The sequence below is a fragment of the Poecilia reticulata genome, chromosome 5 (genome assembly GCF_904066995.2).
Source record: "Poecilia reticulata chromosome 5, P_reticulata-male-v2, whole genome shotgun sequence".
Classification (NCBI taxonomy): domain Eukaryota; kingdom Metazoa; phylum Chordata; class Actinopteri; order Cyprinodontiformes; family Poeciliidae; genus Poecilia; species Poecilia reticulata.
Genome location: NC_088834.1, coordinates 29,048,442 through 29,062,377, shown reverse-complemented (window position 1 = coordinate 29,062,377; position 13,936 = coordinate 29,048,442). Strand labels below are relative to the sequence as shown.

At 40.9% G+C, this 13,936-nt stretch overlaps 1 protein-coding gene across 2 annotated transcripts in view; it reads right to left on the bottom strand.

The window, feature by feature from the left end:
• Window positions 1–12,878, bottom strand: part of phf2 (PHD finger protein 2) — a 33,295-nt gene extending 20,417 nt beyond the window's left edge. For both annotated transcript variants that reach the window (XM_008410375.3, XM_008410376.3), the window contains exons 1-4: window positions 12,456–12,878; window positions 2,297–2,382; window positions 1,994–2,108; window positions 246–406 (exon numbers count right to left, since the gene is read on the bottom strand). In XM_008410375.3, the coding sequence (XP_008408597.1) occupies window positions 246–406; window positions 1,994–2,108; window positions 2,297–2,382; window positions 12,456–12,553 (460 nt within the window). In that variant the 5' untranslated portion in view covers window positions 12,554–12,878. The remainder of the gene's footprint in view (window positions 1–245; window positions 407–1,993; window positions 2,109–2,296; window positions 2,383–12,455) is intronic.
• Between the last annotated feature and the right edge of the window lie 1,058 nt (window positions 12,879–13,936).

The following is a 13,936-nucleotide window of genomic DNA, read 5'->3' as shown; positions in this document are numbered from 1 at the left end:
CTTTATCATATTTAGCTGATGTTATTATCATGGAAGGTCTAAAGAGCCACATTGGCCCCAGAGCCGCAGCGTGAAGAGCCCTGGTTTAAAGTAAGTACATATTAAAATTGAACAGATTATGTGTTGTACCATCTTAATGGTAAAATATTGAGTTCCTATCAGGTGCTTTTACATTTCCTCACAGGCCAGTGGCGGTGCTGGCGCTACCGGGGACCTTTAGTTAGGCTGTTGGAATTTCTTCCTACCAACGTATTTCTCCACATCGCTGATGTAAAAGGTTGGGGGAGGCATGGACATGCCCAGACCGTCCTTCTTTTGAACCAGGATGGGTTCGTTGAAGCCGTTCTCCTCCAGGTAGTCCAGGGTCAGCTGACTGCTGCTCAGTTTCACCACGATGTCGTCAGCACTGGAAGAGAGAGGAGCTTGGTTTTACTGTGACCAGCTGGACCCAGATTGGCACCATAACAACGCCACAGCAGGGCCTGAAGGGTGGACCACAGCACCCCCATGTGGAGGCAGCTGGAAGTGGTGAGACACATGCTGAAAAATGACCATCTATCCATATCCATTAATTCATCCTTGTGTGGTTTCTCCATGCAGATATCTCTACAACAACAACAGATATCTCCAATTGTTCTGTCTGCAGAAGTTCTTCAGAGAACAACCAGCATCATGGAGACCCATGAACCCAGACCAAGGACTGCAGGATCGTTCCCACCAGTCTTGTTCAGTCCTCTTCACTAGTTTGTTTGTCTGGAAGGTCCGGTTCATTTGGGGAGGTGTGAATGTGTAATCAAAATCTGATTTGTATATAAAAAAAAAACTCTTGTCTGCCTAAACTCTTTGGTCTCAGTTTGGATGAAGCAAACTGTGGTGTGGTTCGAATGCATATGTGAACGCCAAGCGGACCGGAGACCGCTCCAAAAGCAAAACGCAAACTACAGTGCCAGGGCATTGTGGGTAAAATACAACCAAAACAAACAAGCTAGTCTGGCACTAGCTGAACAAATGGCTCTTGGTCTTCAGCCAACAACAAAAGAGACATTCTTCAACCTAAAATCTAGGTCATATAAAAAATCTTAATGTTCTTAAAGGGCCAGTTGTGCTAGAAAGTATTAATAAAACCCCTTAAACTGTTAAAATATCAATAAGTAGCTGTTTGTTTCAGCAATCAGTAGTTGTTTCTTAAACTTAAATAATACTGAACATTTTTTCACCCTGGTCAATCCATCCAGGATTTCATGATTTATTTTGGTGGGGGTTTTTTTTACTATCAAAATCACAAATTTTGTGATTCTAATTTACAAATATTTGTAAGAAAGTTTTACTATATTTGCGCTAATGTGTGACATTACATGCAACTTTTTATTTAAAAACAGTCACGGACTATAACTTGACTATAACTTGGCTGAGGCAACAGCCACTTAAATCCAATGTTTATGTCAAATTTGGAGAAACATTTTCAGTAAAAAATCCTTTTAAAAATGTGGGAATTTGTTGATTTTGCGGATTTGTGAAAAACTGGAGGGATTTATTGATGTAATTTGGAGTTTAAAAAGCTACAGCGTTCCAGATTTGGCTCCCGGGCCCCCGGTGTTTTACACATGTGCTGTAGATGTTCAAAGTTGGTGAAGTGGAACCCCAAATGACCTGCAGTCCTTGCGGCTCTACAGGTGGGTTCTACTGACCCAGCAGGCCTGGATACACACTGACCGTCCCACCTGTCAGACTTTCATTTGTAAGATCCATTAAAGTTTCAAAGTATGAAAACATCTGCAGGGAACTACGTATGATGGTTGTGCTCATTAGGAACCCGCTTCCCCCAAATAGCAACCCTCAACTCAGTGTGATATACAGCTTCACGCTAGCATTTCCAGTGAGGTTTTCTTGAAATTCGCCACCAAACATCAAAAACAGTCGTTCAGTGTTAAGGTGGAGCGAACATTGAGTGACCTGTTCTCGAAACCAATCAACGGGACGGAGAGGTTTTCACCTGGGGAACGTTCGACTGCGCAGCTCCTTGATGAAAACCTGGCTGCCGTTCTGAACCGCCCGGATGTCTGTGCTTTGCCCCGTGTCGTGTTTGCTCCAGTTCTTTTTCTTTTTCACTGAAAAGTCAGAAGCAAGAAGAAATAATAAAGACTGCACGATGTGTATACATTTAAAAAAGCATTTTCTCATTTTTAGTCTTAAAACGTCGAGTCAATAAACGCCTGTCTTATTAAAAGTTTAAAGCCATTAAAACGGAGGCCCACAGTGCCACCCAGTGGCCTACCGAATCAGTGCTGTTACTCACATGTGGATTTGCCGTGGGTCTTCTCACAGTTTGGGCAGTGATAGATGTCGATGTCCGGAGCATCGTCTTCATCCACCCCAACACAGCTGAAAGCAGAACGGCGGCATGGCTTATTGTCAACAAACACAGACGACAGCAGAGACACTCTGACCTCTGCCATGTGTGTTGTAGCTTCCAGTTGGTGGAACAAGCAGGACATGTTGAGTTACAGCAGCAGCAGCAGAAAATAACAGCGATAGGTCCAAGTATTAGACAGCAGGGCTCTTGTTTGTTGAAGATGTAATGGCTGCCGTGTCGTCATGGCCCTGGATATTCACTGGAGGTGGTACAAACTCCAAATAAAAACAAACAACCCCCCGCCCCCCAATCAAAACCGGGGAAGCACAGCACCAACCTTTTTTACTACTCCTTCTCAACTGACATAATCTAAATGTTCTCTCCACTAGAGGGCGCTGATGAGCGGCAGCAGATTCACATAGTTACCAAACTCAACTAGTCACATAACAGATGTGGGCAGAGTGCCCATAAATTGTACTCAAGTAAGAATAGCACTACTTCAGAGTATTTTACTCAAGTAAAAGTAAAAAGCAGCCATCCAAATAATAAAAAGTTATTTGATAACAAGAACTGAGTAACTGATCAAATTATGAATCATTTAATATTTAAAAATTACATCATCACATGGACCAAAACATTAAGTGGAAATTTTGGAATTTTAAGTACAAAAATGACAATAATTCACATGAATAACAAAAAATAACAAAATCAGGCTTTTTTTTTTCCAAATCAGTTTTTTTTTCTCCAATAGAAAACTTATGGAACTTTAACAAAAACTGCAGCTGTGTTCACCAGACACTTTCTGTGTCTGGTGAATTTTTGGTTAAAACATGTTTGTTTTTCATTCAGTGAGTAGAGCATCCAGAAATTTTACTCAAGTAGGAGTAGAAATACTTCATAATAAAACATCAAATGTACAGCGCAGTAAAAACACTCCCAAAAATTATTATTTTTTAATTACTCAAGTAAATGTAATTGAGTAAATGTAACTGGTTACTACACAAATCTGCAGGGTTGAAGTTCTTCTGGACGAAGCAGCTCAAACTGGACCAGTCGGTCAGAGTGCTAACAGCGGCTAACTGAACGATGTTTTCTGTCCGGCTTGATTTAAACTGATGGAGTCGATGAAAAGAGCAGCGCATCTGACCACCATCCTGGACTGACCTCATTTCCCCCAAGGTCACGGTGAGAAGACTTCTTCCAACCACAGGTCAGGAAACTCTTCCTGATCCCAACCTCACTGAAAGTCACTTCAAACCATTCTAATCTACCTTTCAGGGTGTCAGAGTAAATAATACCCCACTACCTGTCATCCAATGTATGGAAACTTATCAACTTTCAATTATTACTGATTATTTGCGTGAATAATTGACGTATTAATCATGCTGTTTATGTTGAAGTTGTCTCCACAAATCCTGAAAACGTTTGTTTTGTAGACCTTAGCTCACTCGTTCTGTTTCTTCCAATAATTTGACTGTTGTTAATGGAGCATGGAGGATTCTACGCAGCCAGCAGGAGAAAAGTGTCATCTGACAGATTATTAGGTAATCCAGAAACTAACTGAGTTTATTACCACAGCTGATTTAAAGTGAAGTCATTCCTTCAGGCGCTCCTCTGCTTCTCTTTCTGCCGGCGCCACCATACTGCATGTCAGAGACTCTAAGCAGATTTTACCACTTGTTCATCTCATCGGCCGAACAAAAGAGTTTTCTATAAATTGGGCAAAGGAAAAATAAATTTTTCAGAGACGGACTGATCACGTTCAGCTCTTAATCACACGTGTTAGAGTTAGGAATTAAACTCCAGGAAACAGAATCAAACACACTCAAATTTCTTGTCACAATTTTTTGGTTGTTGTTGTTTCTTGGAAGTGTGTGTGTGTGTGTGTGGGGGGACGAAAAAGTCAAACTTTTACTGATATGGACCTCATTATTTAATTTTCCTTTGGCATCAATAAACTACTTTTAGAATTTGATTTAAGTATGAATCAGTTTGATAACTCTGCACCAGTACAGCACACTGAATCACACCGACAGCTTCACAAGCTCGGTCAAACACGTAAAAACTATTTTCATTTGCTCAGTCAGTGCAATTAGGAGTAGAACAGCCAACGTACAATAAACAATAAAGAAACTGAAACTGACAAATATTGTTTGACAAATGCTTCCAAAGAATTTCTCTGTAGAGAATTTTTTGTAAGTTTGCAGACGGTGATGCAGTGAGGTTTTCAGGCCACGGACTTCCCATTAGAGAGGCACCAATCTGATAATAATATACTTTTTCAGTAGCTATCCGATATTTTAAAAATTCCAGATCGGTTACCAGTGACAACCTGCCTGATGCATAAGGACAGACCTGTTGAATCTTTTGCTATTCTTTGTGCTTTATTATTTATCCCACGTTATATTTAGAATTCTTAATTGCACTTTCTGAGCGATTGGAAAAAATTTATTTGCACATGTTTGCCCAAGGTAATCAAGCTATTGTTTATGCTGAAAGAACACAAACGAAATTTTCCAGCAAAATACATTTGTAGCAAACAATCTGCTAGTGGGGTGCGAAGTACGACCCAATCAGACGCCTGTAAACACACAGAGATCCTCTCAGACAGCGGCAAAGGCCAGAATCTCAACATAAACTTCATATTCTCTGTTTTAAAACAACTATGAAAACATGTTTCTCTGTCCGAGGAGTGAAAATGTGAAACAATCTCAGCGGAAGTCCAAACATAACTCAGTTTAAAAAGTTTAGATATTTCACTGGAACTATATTTAGCTCAGACTCTTGACTTATTTAGAGGCCATGTGTTTTGTAATGTATTTTTTAAATGCATGTATTTGAACACTAACATATCTTTGTCTCTACTCTCTCAGCTATTCCTCAATCTGCGTCCTGCAAACGCACCGGAGGACGGACACAACGGACAGGATTACTACCCAGCTTTAAAATCGAATTGTTACAGAATGTTTCCAGTAGTGATGTGCTGATTCTGAAATATCAAGACCTTTATGCTTTACGATCAATTCTCAAATCCAAGTATCAACACTTTCAACACTTAATGTAGCCGAACAAGAGCACGTTAGAAAGTGACTAAATTATTGAGATCTTGCCTAAATGACACAGGGTTGATGGGGAACTACTTTTTCTTCCGCCTGGTAAAAGTGTAGTACATAAGGACATAATGTCAGTTCTTAAAAATTACACAAGGATTTATATCAGTAGGGTTATTACTTTACTAATTTTTCTCTTTTTTTTGAGTTTGCAACAACATTTTCACATATGTTGCAAAAATCTTGTCTGATTTTTGCTGTAGTTAAAATAGCAGCTTCAGGAAATGGCCCTGCTATCTCAATGTACTAGACTAAAATGAATAAATTAGAGTGAAGACTTGTGCTCTTCTTAGGAAGCTATGACTTGAAATAATTTTTTTTTTCTTTAGATATAAAAGGCAAGTTAAATGTTTTAGCACAAAGTATCGGATCGGATCGATATCGCTGATACCAAGGTTAATTTTTCTCAGTATTGGATCGGAAAGGAAATTGATGGACTCGAACGACACTAGTTTCTGGTGTTTTGTGGTCAACAAGCCTGACGCCTGTAAGCATGTTGACCAAAGCTGACTGGTCGCACAAAGGGAAGTCTGAACAACGCAGGAGTCACACCGTCTCTGGTCTAACAGCGACGACACGAACAAACTCAAAGACTTAATAGAAATCAGACATGATGACTTCGAGACGTGATGTTTTAGTGCATGCCTGAAGGAAATGCAAAGCTCTCCGTCCTGTTGGCAACAAGTCGTTTCGCGCCATCCTGCACCTCGAAACTTGACCGAGACAACATGAGGAAAGGAAGGAAGGAGAGGAGGCTGGAATCAGGCGGCCTCCTCCACGCATGACCTCATCCAAATAAAACAAGAAAACCAGACGCTCGCTACATCATCATAAAGAGAGCGTTACCACATCTCAACGTAATAAAAAAAACATTCACAGATCCCTGCTAGCACCAATTTGTTTTCCACTGAGCTGGGTTACCACTACTCCCTTCACTCTGTCCTGGTGAACCGGCTGTCTGCTGACGGACATTTTCCTGCCTTTCTTTTCCCGCAGCACCTTTAACAAACGAACATAGCAAACCATTTCTTTTGAAAGGGAGTTGATCTGCAACACCAAAAGTCAGTGGCAGACAACAGAGGCGACATTCTTTCACCAGCATCAGACGTCTTCCTGTGTTTGTGGCTGAAGTCAAAGGCGGTAATCATTCTGTCTTGTGTCCAGGGTTTGTAAATATGATATTACACTTTAAAAAAAAAAAAAAAAGAAGAAACAAACTACTCACAAAAATGACCTACAATATCTGTCCAAGAACCACATCATTACCAGACCTATAATAAATCAAAAGACAGAAAAAAAAAAAAGATGAATGGAGGGACCGAAGAAGCGAAGTGACTTTTTGTGTTGGTTTAGTTTAGTGTTTCTAGTAGGTGAACTCTTCCCAAATCAGGCAAATGTTCCTTTATGCGCTGCTTTACAGCCTGTCTTCACTCACAGGCAGCTGACACATTAGAAAACCGAGCCAGCATCTCAGTTACAAGCTTATTTACTAATTACTAGGATAATGATAAGCTGCCTCCAGCTACGGATTTATTTCGCTTCTGTTCTATATAAAATACCAACAGAAACGTTCACGCTTTGGACCGTTTAATTTTTCAGTCTCCGTGCAGCGAAACCCACATGTCCTTAGAGGAACTTGAAGTCCTGGAAGCCGGGACACTCTGAGGTCCAGTTGTAGCTCAGAGCGTCACAGTCTGACCTCAGACTATCTGAGAAGATTCCTAAACTGTTTTTAATATTTGCCTTCTATAAATAAAAACCCCTCAATATCTCTAACCATTAGCTGAGGCATCCTTAACTTGAACCTAGATAAACAATTGATTAGAATAAGGAGTCAATACGTCAGACCACGCCCACTTTATGTCTGGCTGGATCGGCAGCAGACTGAACTTTTACAGCACAGAGGAACCGCTTCAAACTCTGTTCATGTTCGCATGTTTCTTATCTAAAGTAGATACACAGAAAATAAGCCTTCCAGGTGGAAAGCAGGTTGCAGTACTTGGCAGGAACACAGGGACAAACAAGCAAGACATGCAGGGCCGACACAAAGCTATATGGGGGCCTTGGGCAGAATTTGATTTAGGGGCCCCACTTCCCGCTAAGAACATCAGCGATTAGGTGGAATCTCCCAGATTCCACTAAATCTCAGCCATTTTAATTGGCCGAGCTTCAAAGTGACCAATAATTATTGTAGTTTGCTGAGGTATATTTGTGAACAAACTAAGCTTAAACACAAAGATTAAACTCATAGAATTAGATTTGCACTTTTACAAAGTAAAATTGTCAACTTCTTTCGATCTTAAAGTTACATGTTAAACAATTTAAAATACTTCAATGTATCCATACTGAAACCATTAAATCAAGTTTAACAGCACTGACAGTGACAATAAACAACTGTTAAAATTCTAGATCGATGGTCTGTGTTTTTAAATCTACATTTTAACGCAGCATGCTAATGTGCTAATGGTTGAGCCAAACTGATTAAATCAGTTCTCGTGATGAAAATTGCGCCGTTTTGTTTCCGGCCTCATGTGATCTGACACACTGGCTAACTTTTCGCACCCCCCTCTCCATACTATTATGTTATTGGTCTGAATTTCATTGGTGTGTTTATTTATGTGGAAAACCTCATTACTCAACTTCCATGAGCTGCTGTTCAGACTGACAGTGGCATGCTGGGCCGACCGCGTAGGGCCCTTTAACATGGTGTGGCCCCCCGTTCTTACCACCAGGTTTAATGACACTCACAGCAGGAAAGCTTATAGTTCAATTATGAATGCTGTTAATTATAATGAAATATACTTTTGAATCAGATTTCTTTTTAAGTGATCAACAAGTTAGAGCAGGGGTGTCGAACTCGTTTTTATTTTGAGCCATATCAAAAATCTGGATGTTCTTAAAGGGCCGGTTGAGCCAGAATGTACTGACAAAACCCTTAAACTGCTAAAATATCGACATATAGTTGTTTGTTTCAACATTCAGTGTTTCTTAAAATGAAATATTATTGGACATCTTTTCACACTGATCAGTCCATCCAGGATTTTGTGATTGTTTTTGTGTTGTTGTTTTTTGCAATCAAAATTACTGATTTTGTGGCGCTAATTTAGAAACATCCATCCATCCATCCATCCATCCATCCATCCATCCTTCCTTCCTTCCTTCCTTCCTTCCTTCCTTCCTTCCTTCCTTCCTTCCTTCCTTCCTTCCTTCCTTCCTTCCTTCCTTCCTTCCTTCCTTCCTTCCTTCCTTCCTTCCTTCCTTCCTTCCTTCCTTCCTTCCTTCCTTCCTTCCTTCCTTCCTTCCTTCCTTCCTTCCTTCCTTCCTTCCTTCCTTCCTTCTTAGTGGGGTCTGGAGGTGCTGGTGCCTATCTCCAGCTAACATTCCAGGCGAGAGGCGGAGTCACCCTGGTCTGTCGCATAATTTTGAAATATCCGTAAGGAATTTTTTTTACCATATTTGCGCTAATGTATGACGTTAATGTGACTTTTAATTCATCGCGTATCGGTCACGGATTATAAATTGACATCAAGCAAGGCTGAGGCAGCTGCCACTTAGATCCAATGTTTTGAGAAAAAAAAACTAAATCAGAAACAAATGTGAGAATCTGTTGATTTTGTGTGAATTTTGAACATTTGTGATAAAACTGGAGGGACTTATTGATGTAATTTGCAGTTTAGAGGGGTCACAAAAAAGAGCTACTCTTTCTGTATTTTTCTTTTACTTCACTTTGGGTATATCTTTGTTTAATACATGATATTTGAAGGAATCTTTGTTTTCTTGTAGTTCACTTTAAACACATTCTCTAATCAGACAACGTGTGCTGTAACGCCCATAGATCTGACAGAGGGTGTACTTTCTTTTGACCGTGACAACATGCTAAGGGACTTTAGCATCAGGATAATGTTACAAACAAGCTTGGTTCAGACAAAACTACTCTGTTAAAGCCAGTATTACTAGTAGGATGTAATTGAGTTGAAGAGAAATATCAACATTGCTGTCCAAGCGCATTTTCTGCGTAGGCCAATCTTCTCCGGCCCAAACAAACAAACGTGGAGGCGTGGCGGTTTTTTTCAATGCGAGATTGTGGGTTTTGGAATGACTTCGGATGGCTTTAATCTAAAAATATTCTTACTTTTACCTAAATAGACAACATACAGCTCTGGAAAAAATTAAGAGACATTTTAAAATGATCAGTTTCTCTGATTTTACTTTTTTTAGGTAACTGTTTGAGTAAAATGAACATTGTTCTTTTATTACTGACAACATGTCTCCAAAATTCCAAGCAAAAAAATGTGCATTTATTTGCAGAAAACGAGAAATGGTCTTTCACACCTCAAGTAATAGAAAGAAAACAAGTTTATGTTCATTTAGAAACAACAATACTGATGTTTTAACTCAGGAAGAGTTCAGAAATCAAGATTTGGTGGAATAACCAGGAGGTTTTTAGTGGGTTCAGGGCGGTGGGCTCTTCATTTTTTCCAGAGTTGCATATTATTGATTGGGATGAGTCACACACTCAATTACAAATCACAATAGATGCATTTATTCTCAATGGAGAATGTAGTAATTATAAATGTCTAGCCGTGTAACAAGAGTCACTAGGGTGGCTGCTGCCTCGCGAGTACAATCCCATTAAATTAAATCCAATTACCTTTATGTTAAATATGTCAATTGCTTGGTTTACTTCAGTAGCTCCTTTATTGTTTACTGTATTTTAGTCTAAATATTCAAGTGTCTCTGTTGGGGTTTTTTATCACTACTTGACTGCGTTTCTCACTGGCTGTTGGAAACACGTTTGTAGCTGGGTCAATGATCAGTTCTCACTACCTGTCCAGATCCAACTCAAACAACCCTGACTGAGAAAGGCCAAGGCTGAGCTCTCGAAATTTTTTTGGGGGGGCCAATCACTGTCAAGTCACAGAGTTTGGAAAGTAGCAACATGCGACTCAGATCTAAATATACGATGGATGGAGCAGAACGCAGCCCATCAGAGGAACAGGTGACCCTATCAGTGCAGCAGCCATATTGAATTTTGAGGTTTGGGTTTGGAGGGAAATCCCTGACTTGCTGAGCCAAAATTCAGACTTTGTTACATTAAAACCGAGTCATAAATCCAGAATTCTGACTACTGAATAAAAATATGTATCCTTCCTTTGGATGAACTGAAACTGAAATGTCGTTCAAATTGATTGCGATGACAGAAATAGTTATTGAGAACCGTCATCTGTTATCAACAACAGCATTGACACTCAAAATGTCTATAAACTGTTTTTTTTCTTAACTATTAAAAACAACAAAAGAAGTTTTTTTAAAAAGCAGCAGCTTTATGAAGAAATACTCAGTCTGTTTGAAAAGATGTAATCCAGCAAAAAAAAAAACACCTGTTTCCCCCAAAATACTCCGACTTTATTCCCTCTGACAATAGGCTAATACTGTCAGAGTGTGTTTAACAATGTCATATTGCATATTTAGTTTATTTTGTCCAACTGTCCTAAACCTGATGTTACAGGCTATATAATAAAGCAGTATATGCTTATAACACCACCATATGAGTGCATAGATTTTGTGTTAGATAGGTGTTAGTTTCCAGTCAAGGTGAGGTTTGTTCCTTTTAAACTCTACGCTTTTTCAGAATAACACACTGGTTCCCTGTGGATTGTGTTCTTATGCTGCTGGAGCTGTGGATCCACTCACAGTGACTAAAAACACACAAATCTCTAAAGGGCTCATGTACAGTATGCTAGCTTCTAACATACTGTATTTGAATGGGCATTATAACACAGGTTTGCTGGAAACATGAGCATTCAGTTTTTTTCATAACCTGCATCTAATTTATATCTCAGCATGATTCCTCTGAATGCAGGTACTTGTTGAGTTTCTGCTGATGCCTGACTGCAGGTCATGGCTCTTCCTCTGCGTTTAACTCACAGATGAAGCCCCAGGCATGCAGGCAGCCCAGCGAGTCAGGGAAGCATTAAGGGGTTAACATTCAGGCGCGTAAATACTGTCCATCGCTCCGTAGGGCTTCTTCACTCAAACAAACGCTTTTAACAAATGATCTAATTAAAGTAAGACGCCCCAGACTGTAGCCGAACGGTGTGAATTACACGCAGACCACCGCTGACGTTCGGACGGGGCAGCTTGTGAATATAAAAAAAGAAGTGAGGCAAATAAAGCCATATGTTGACAAGGATTCTGCGGAGATCGTAGCGACTCCTGGTACAACGGAAGATGAGCGTAGGATCCGATTTGCGCTCCACTCGGTCAGGCAGCGCGGCGGCCAGCCATAAGCCCACAGTACCGGAGGCTCCAGCCGCTTCCATTACTGTTAACAACAACTGCACTTTCTCTCCCTGCTGACGGGTCAGAATTCCATAAACATGGGCTATTGTCAGCCATGGCTGGCGCCTGGCAGGAAGACTCTGCTGCGGGGCTCTGAGCTCGGTCTCGGGTCGTGATTTCCAAACCACGCTCCGCTTGAACAGCGAGTGAAAACCGACAGACCGCTCCATATGTGGCAGCATTTAACAACAATATGGCTGATAAATAAAAAGGGAGTGTGGTAGCGGCGGAGGGAAAAGTGGAAAACGAGACCCACAAGAACGGCGACTCCGCCGAGGCTTCCTCCGCTGCTGTCCGCTCCTGACAAGGGGAAGGCAGAGTTTAGTTTGGGGATACGGGAGGATGTCAAACAGCTCACGGGAGACATGAGCAGACGAAGCCCCTCACTCCATAATATTATTTTCCGAAGTATGTTTTTGATTCCCGGGAATCCGTTTCGTTATATTTTGCGAAAAAATGTCACAACCCCGGTCGGCTATATTTAACTCCGCCTTCTTCTTCTTCTCCAAGCGGCCTCTCTTCAGATGTAGACGGGCGACTGAGAGCCACAAAGCTGTCAAAACGCAGCCGAGTCTTCGCCATTTTTGTTTGTTCCCCCCATAAAATGCAAACCGCCACAGAAAGCAGCTCGACGAGCAATCTGGCCTTACCTGCCGTGAAACCAGTCCTTGCAAGCATCGCACTCGATCATAAACTGGGTCACGTCGTAAGGTAATCTGCAGATGCAATACACTGGTACAGTCGCCATGTTCAATTCACAACTACGTCGGGATAGACTGGGGGGGCTGCAGGAGGAACAACGTCCTGCAAACAATATGATCCAATATGATCTTCCCCAGAAAAAAAGCCAGGGGCAGTCCCGCCGGACACATGAAGCTAAGCTCGCTGCTCCATCACCGCCGCAGCCGTGTTTGCGTTTGCGGAGCGGGCGGGCGAAGCGACGGAGGCTCGTCTTAGGTGGTTTTCCTGAAATGCATTCTTTTTATTATTATTATAACTATATGTGCATGCCCCCTGCTGACTGCGCGGCACCGAGGCGCTCGCAGCGGGAGCCGGAGGGGGAGAAAAAAAATGTAGGCTCGGCGTCTTTGCGCGGAGTTAAATAAATAAGTGGGAAAGTTACGTCAGAAAAGCGGTTCTGGATTTGATGAATGAGTTTTAGGATCAATCAGCAGGAGCAGAAAGGCTGAAGGAGCGCAGAGGACATTGATGCTCGGCGGCGGCGCCCAGCTGCTAATCTTTGGTCATTAAATGAAATATGGAAAATTGAGGGCAAATAAATTACATTTGTCTTAATTTTCTAAAACAAATGAAAATGGTCTTTGAATTATATAATCCAATTACACGTTGTATATATACATCTATGTGTATATATAGATAGATTTATACATATGTAATATAATATGTATATTACATATAATATAAATTACATATTATACATATATATATATATATATAAACGGGTGGCAGAAGAGAGGGGAAATGGTACAGGGGTTGAGGGAGAGTACACACACTGGTTGACTTGGAATCGTAACACTCACAAATAACTAGACATGAGGAACATAATAACATAAGAAATGACTGAAGCAAAGGAAAACATAAAACACTGCTGATCTACTCAAAGAATATAAACCAAGGAAGACAGAACTAATAAACAAAACCAAAACACACGAACAACCCAAGTTACTGACAGTTTTCAAGTGTGTGTGTGTGTGTGTGTGTTCCTGTGTGTGTGTGTAGGTATGTGTAGGTATGTGTGTGTGTCGGAAGGGGATACGTAGGAAATTCTTTGCAGATTTCTGATGCGGTCTTCAAGTTCACATTGTTTGTGTTCTCCACATATTCCATACTGCTGAGCTAGCTTGTTAGCTGGTTGGAAGAGTTCTTCATCCCTCTGCTTTGAATTTATTGCCATCAACCGTAGTCGAGGTATTGTATGAAGACTTTGAAAGTGTGTTGAACAGGAATGGTTGCTTTGAATGTATCTGGCGGTATCAGGTACAATTGTTCAATGTCTGGTATGTCATGTGTCGTTGAGGTCCTCAATAGAGGATAGTAGGTCCTCTATTGATGGGACTATTTTTTTCATCAGGTTTTTAGCGTGTTGTTGAACTTGACTGCATATGCTGAC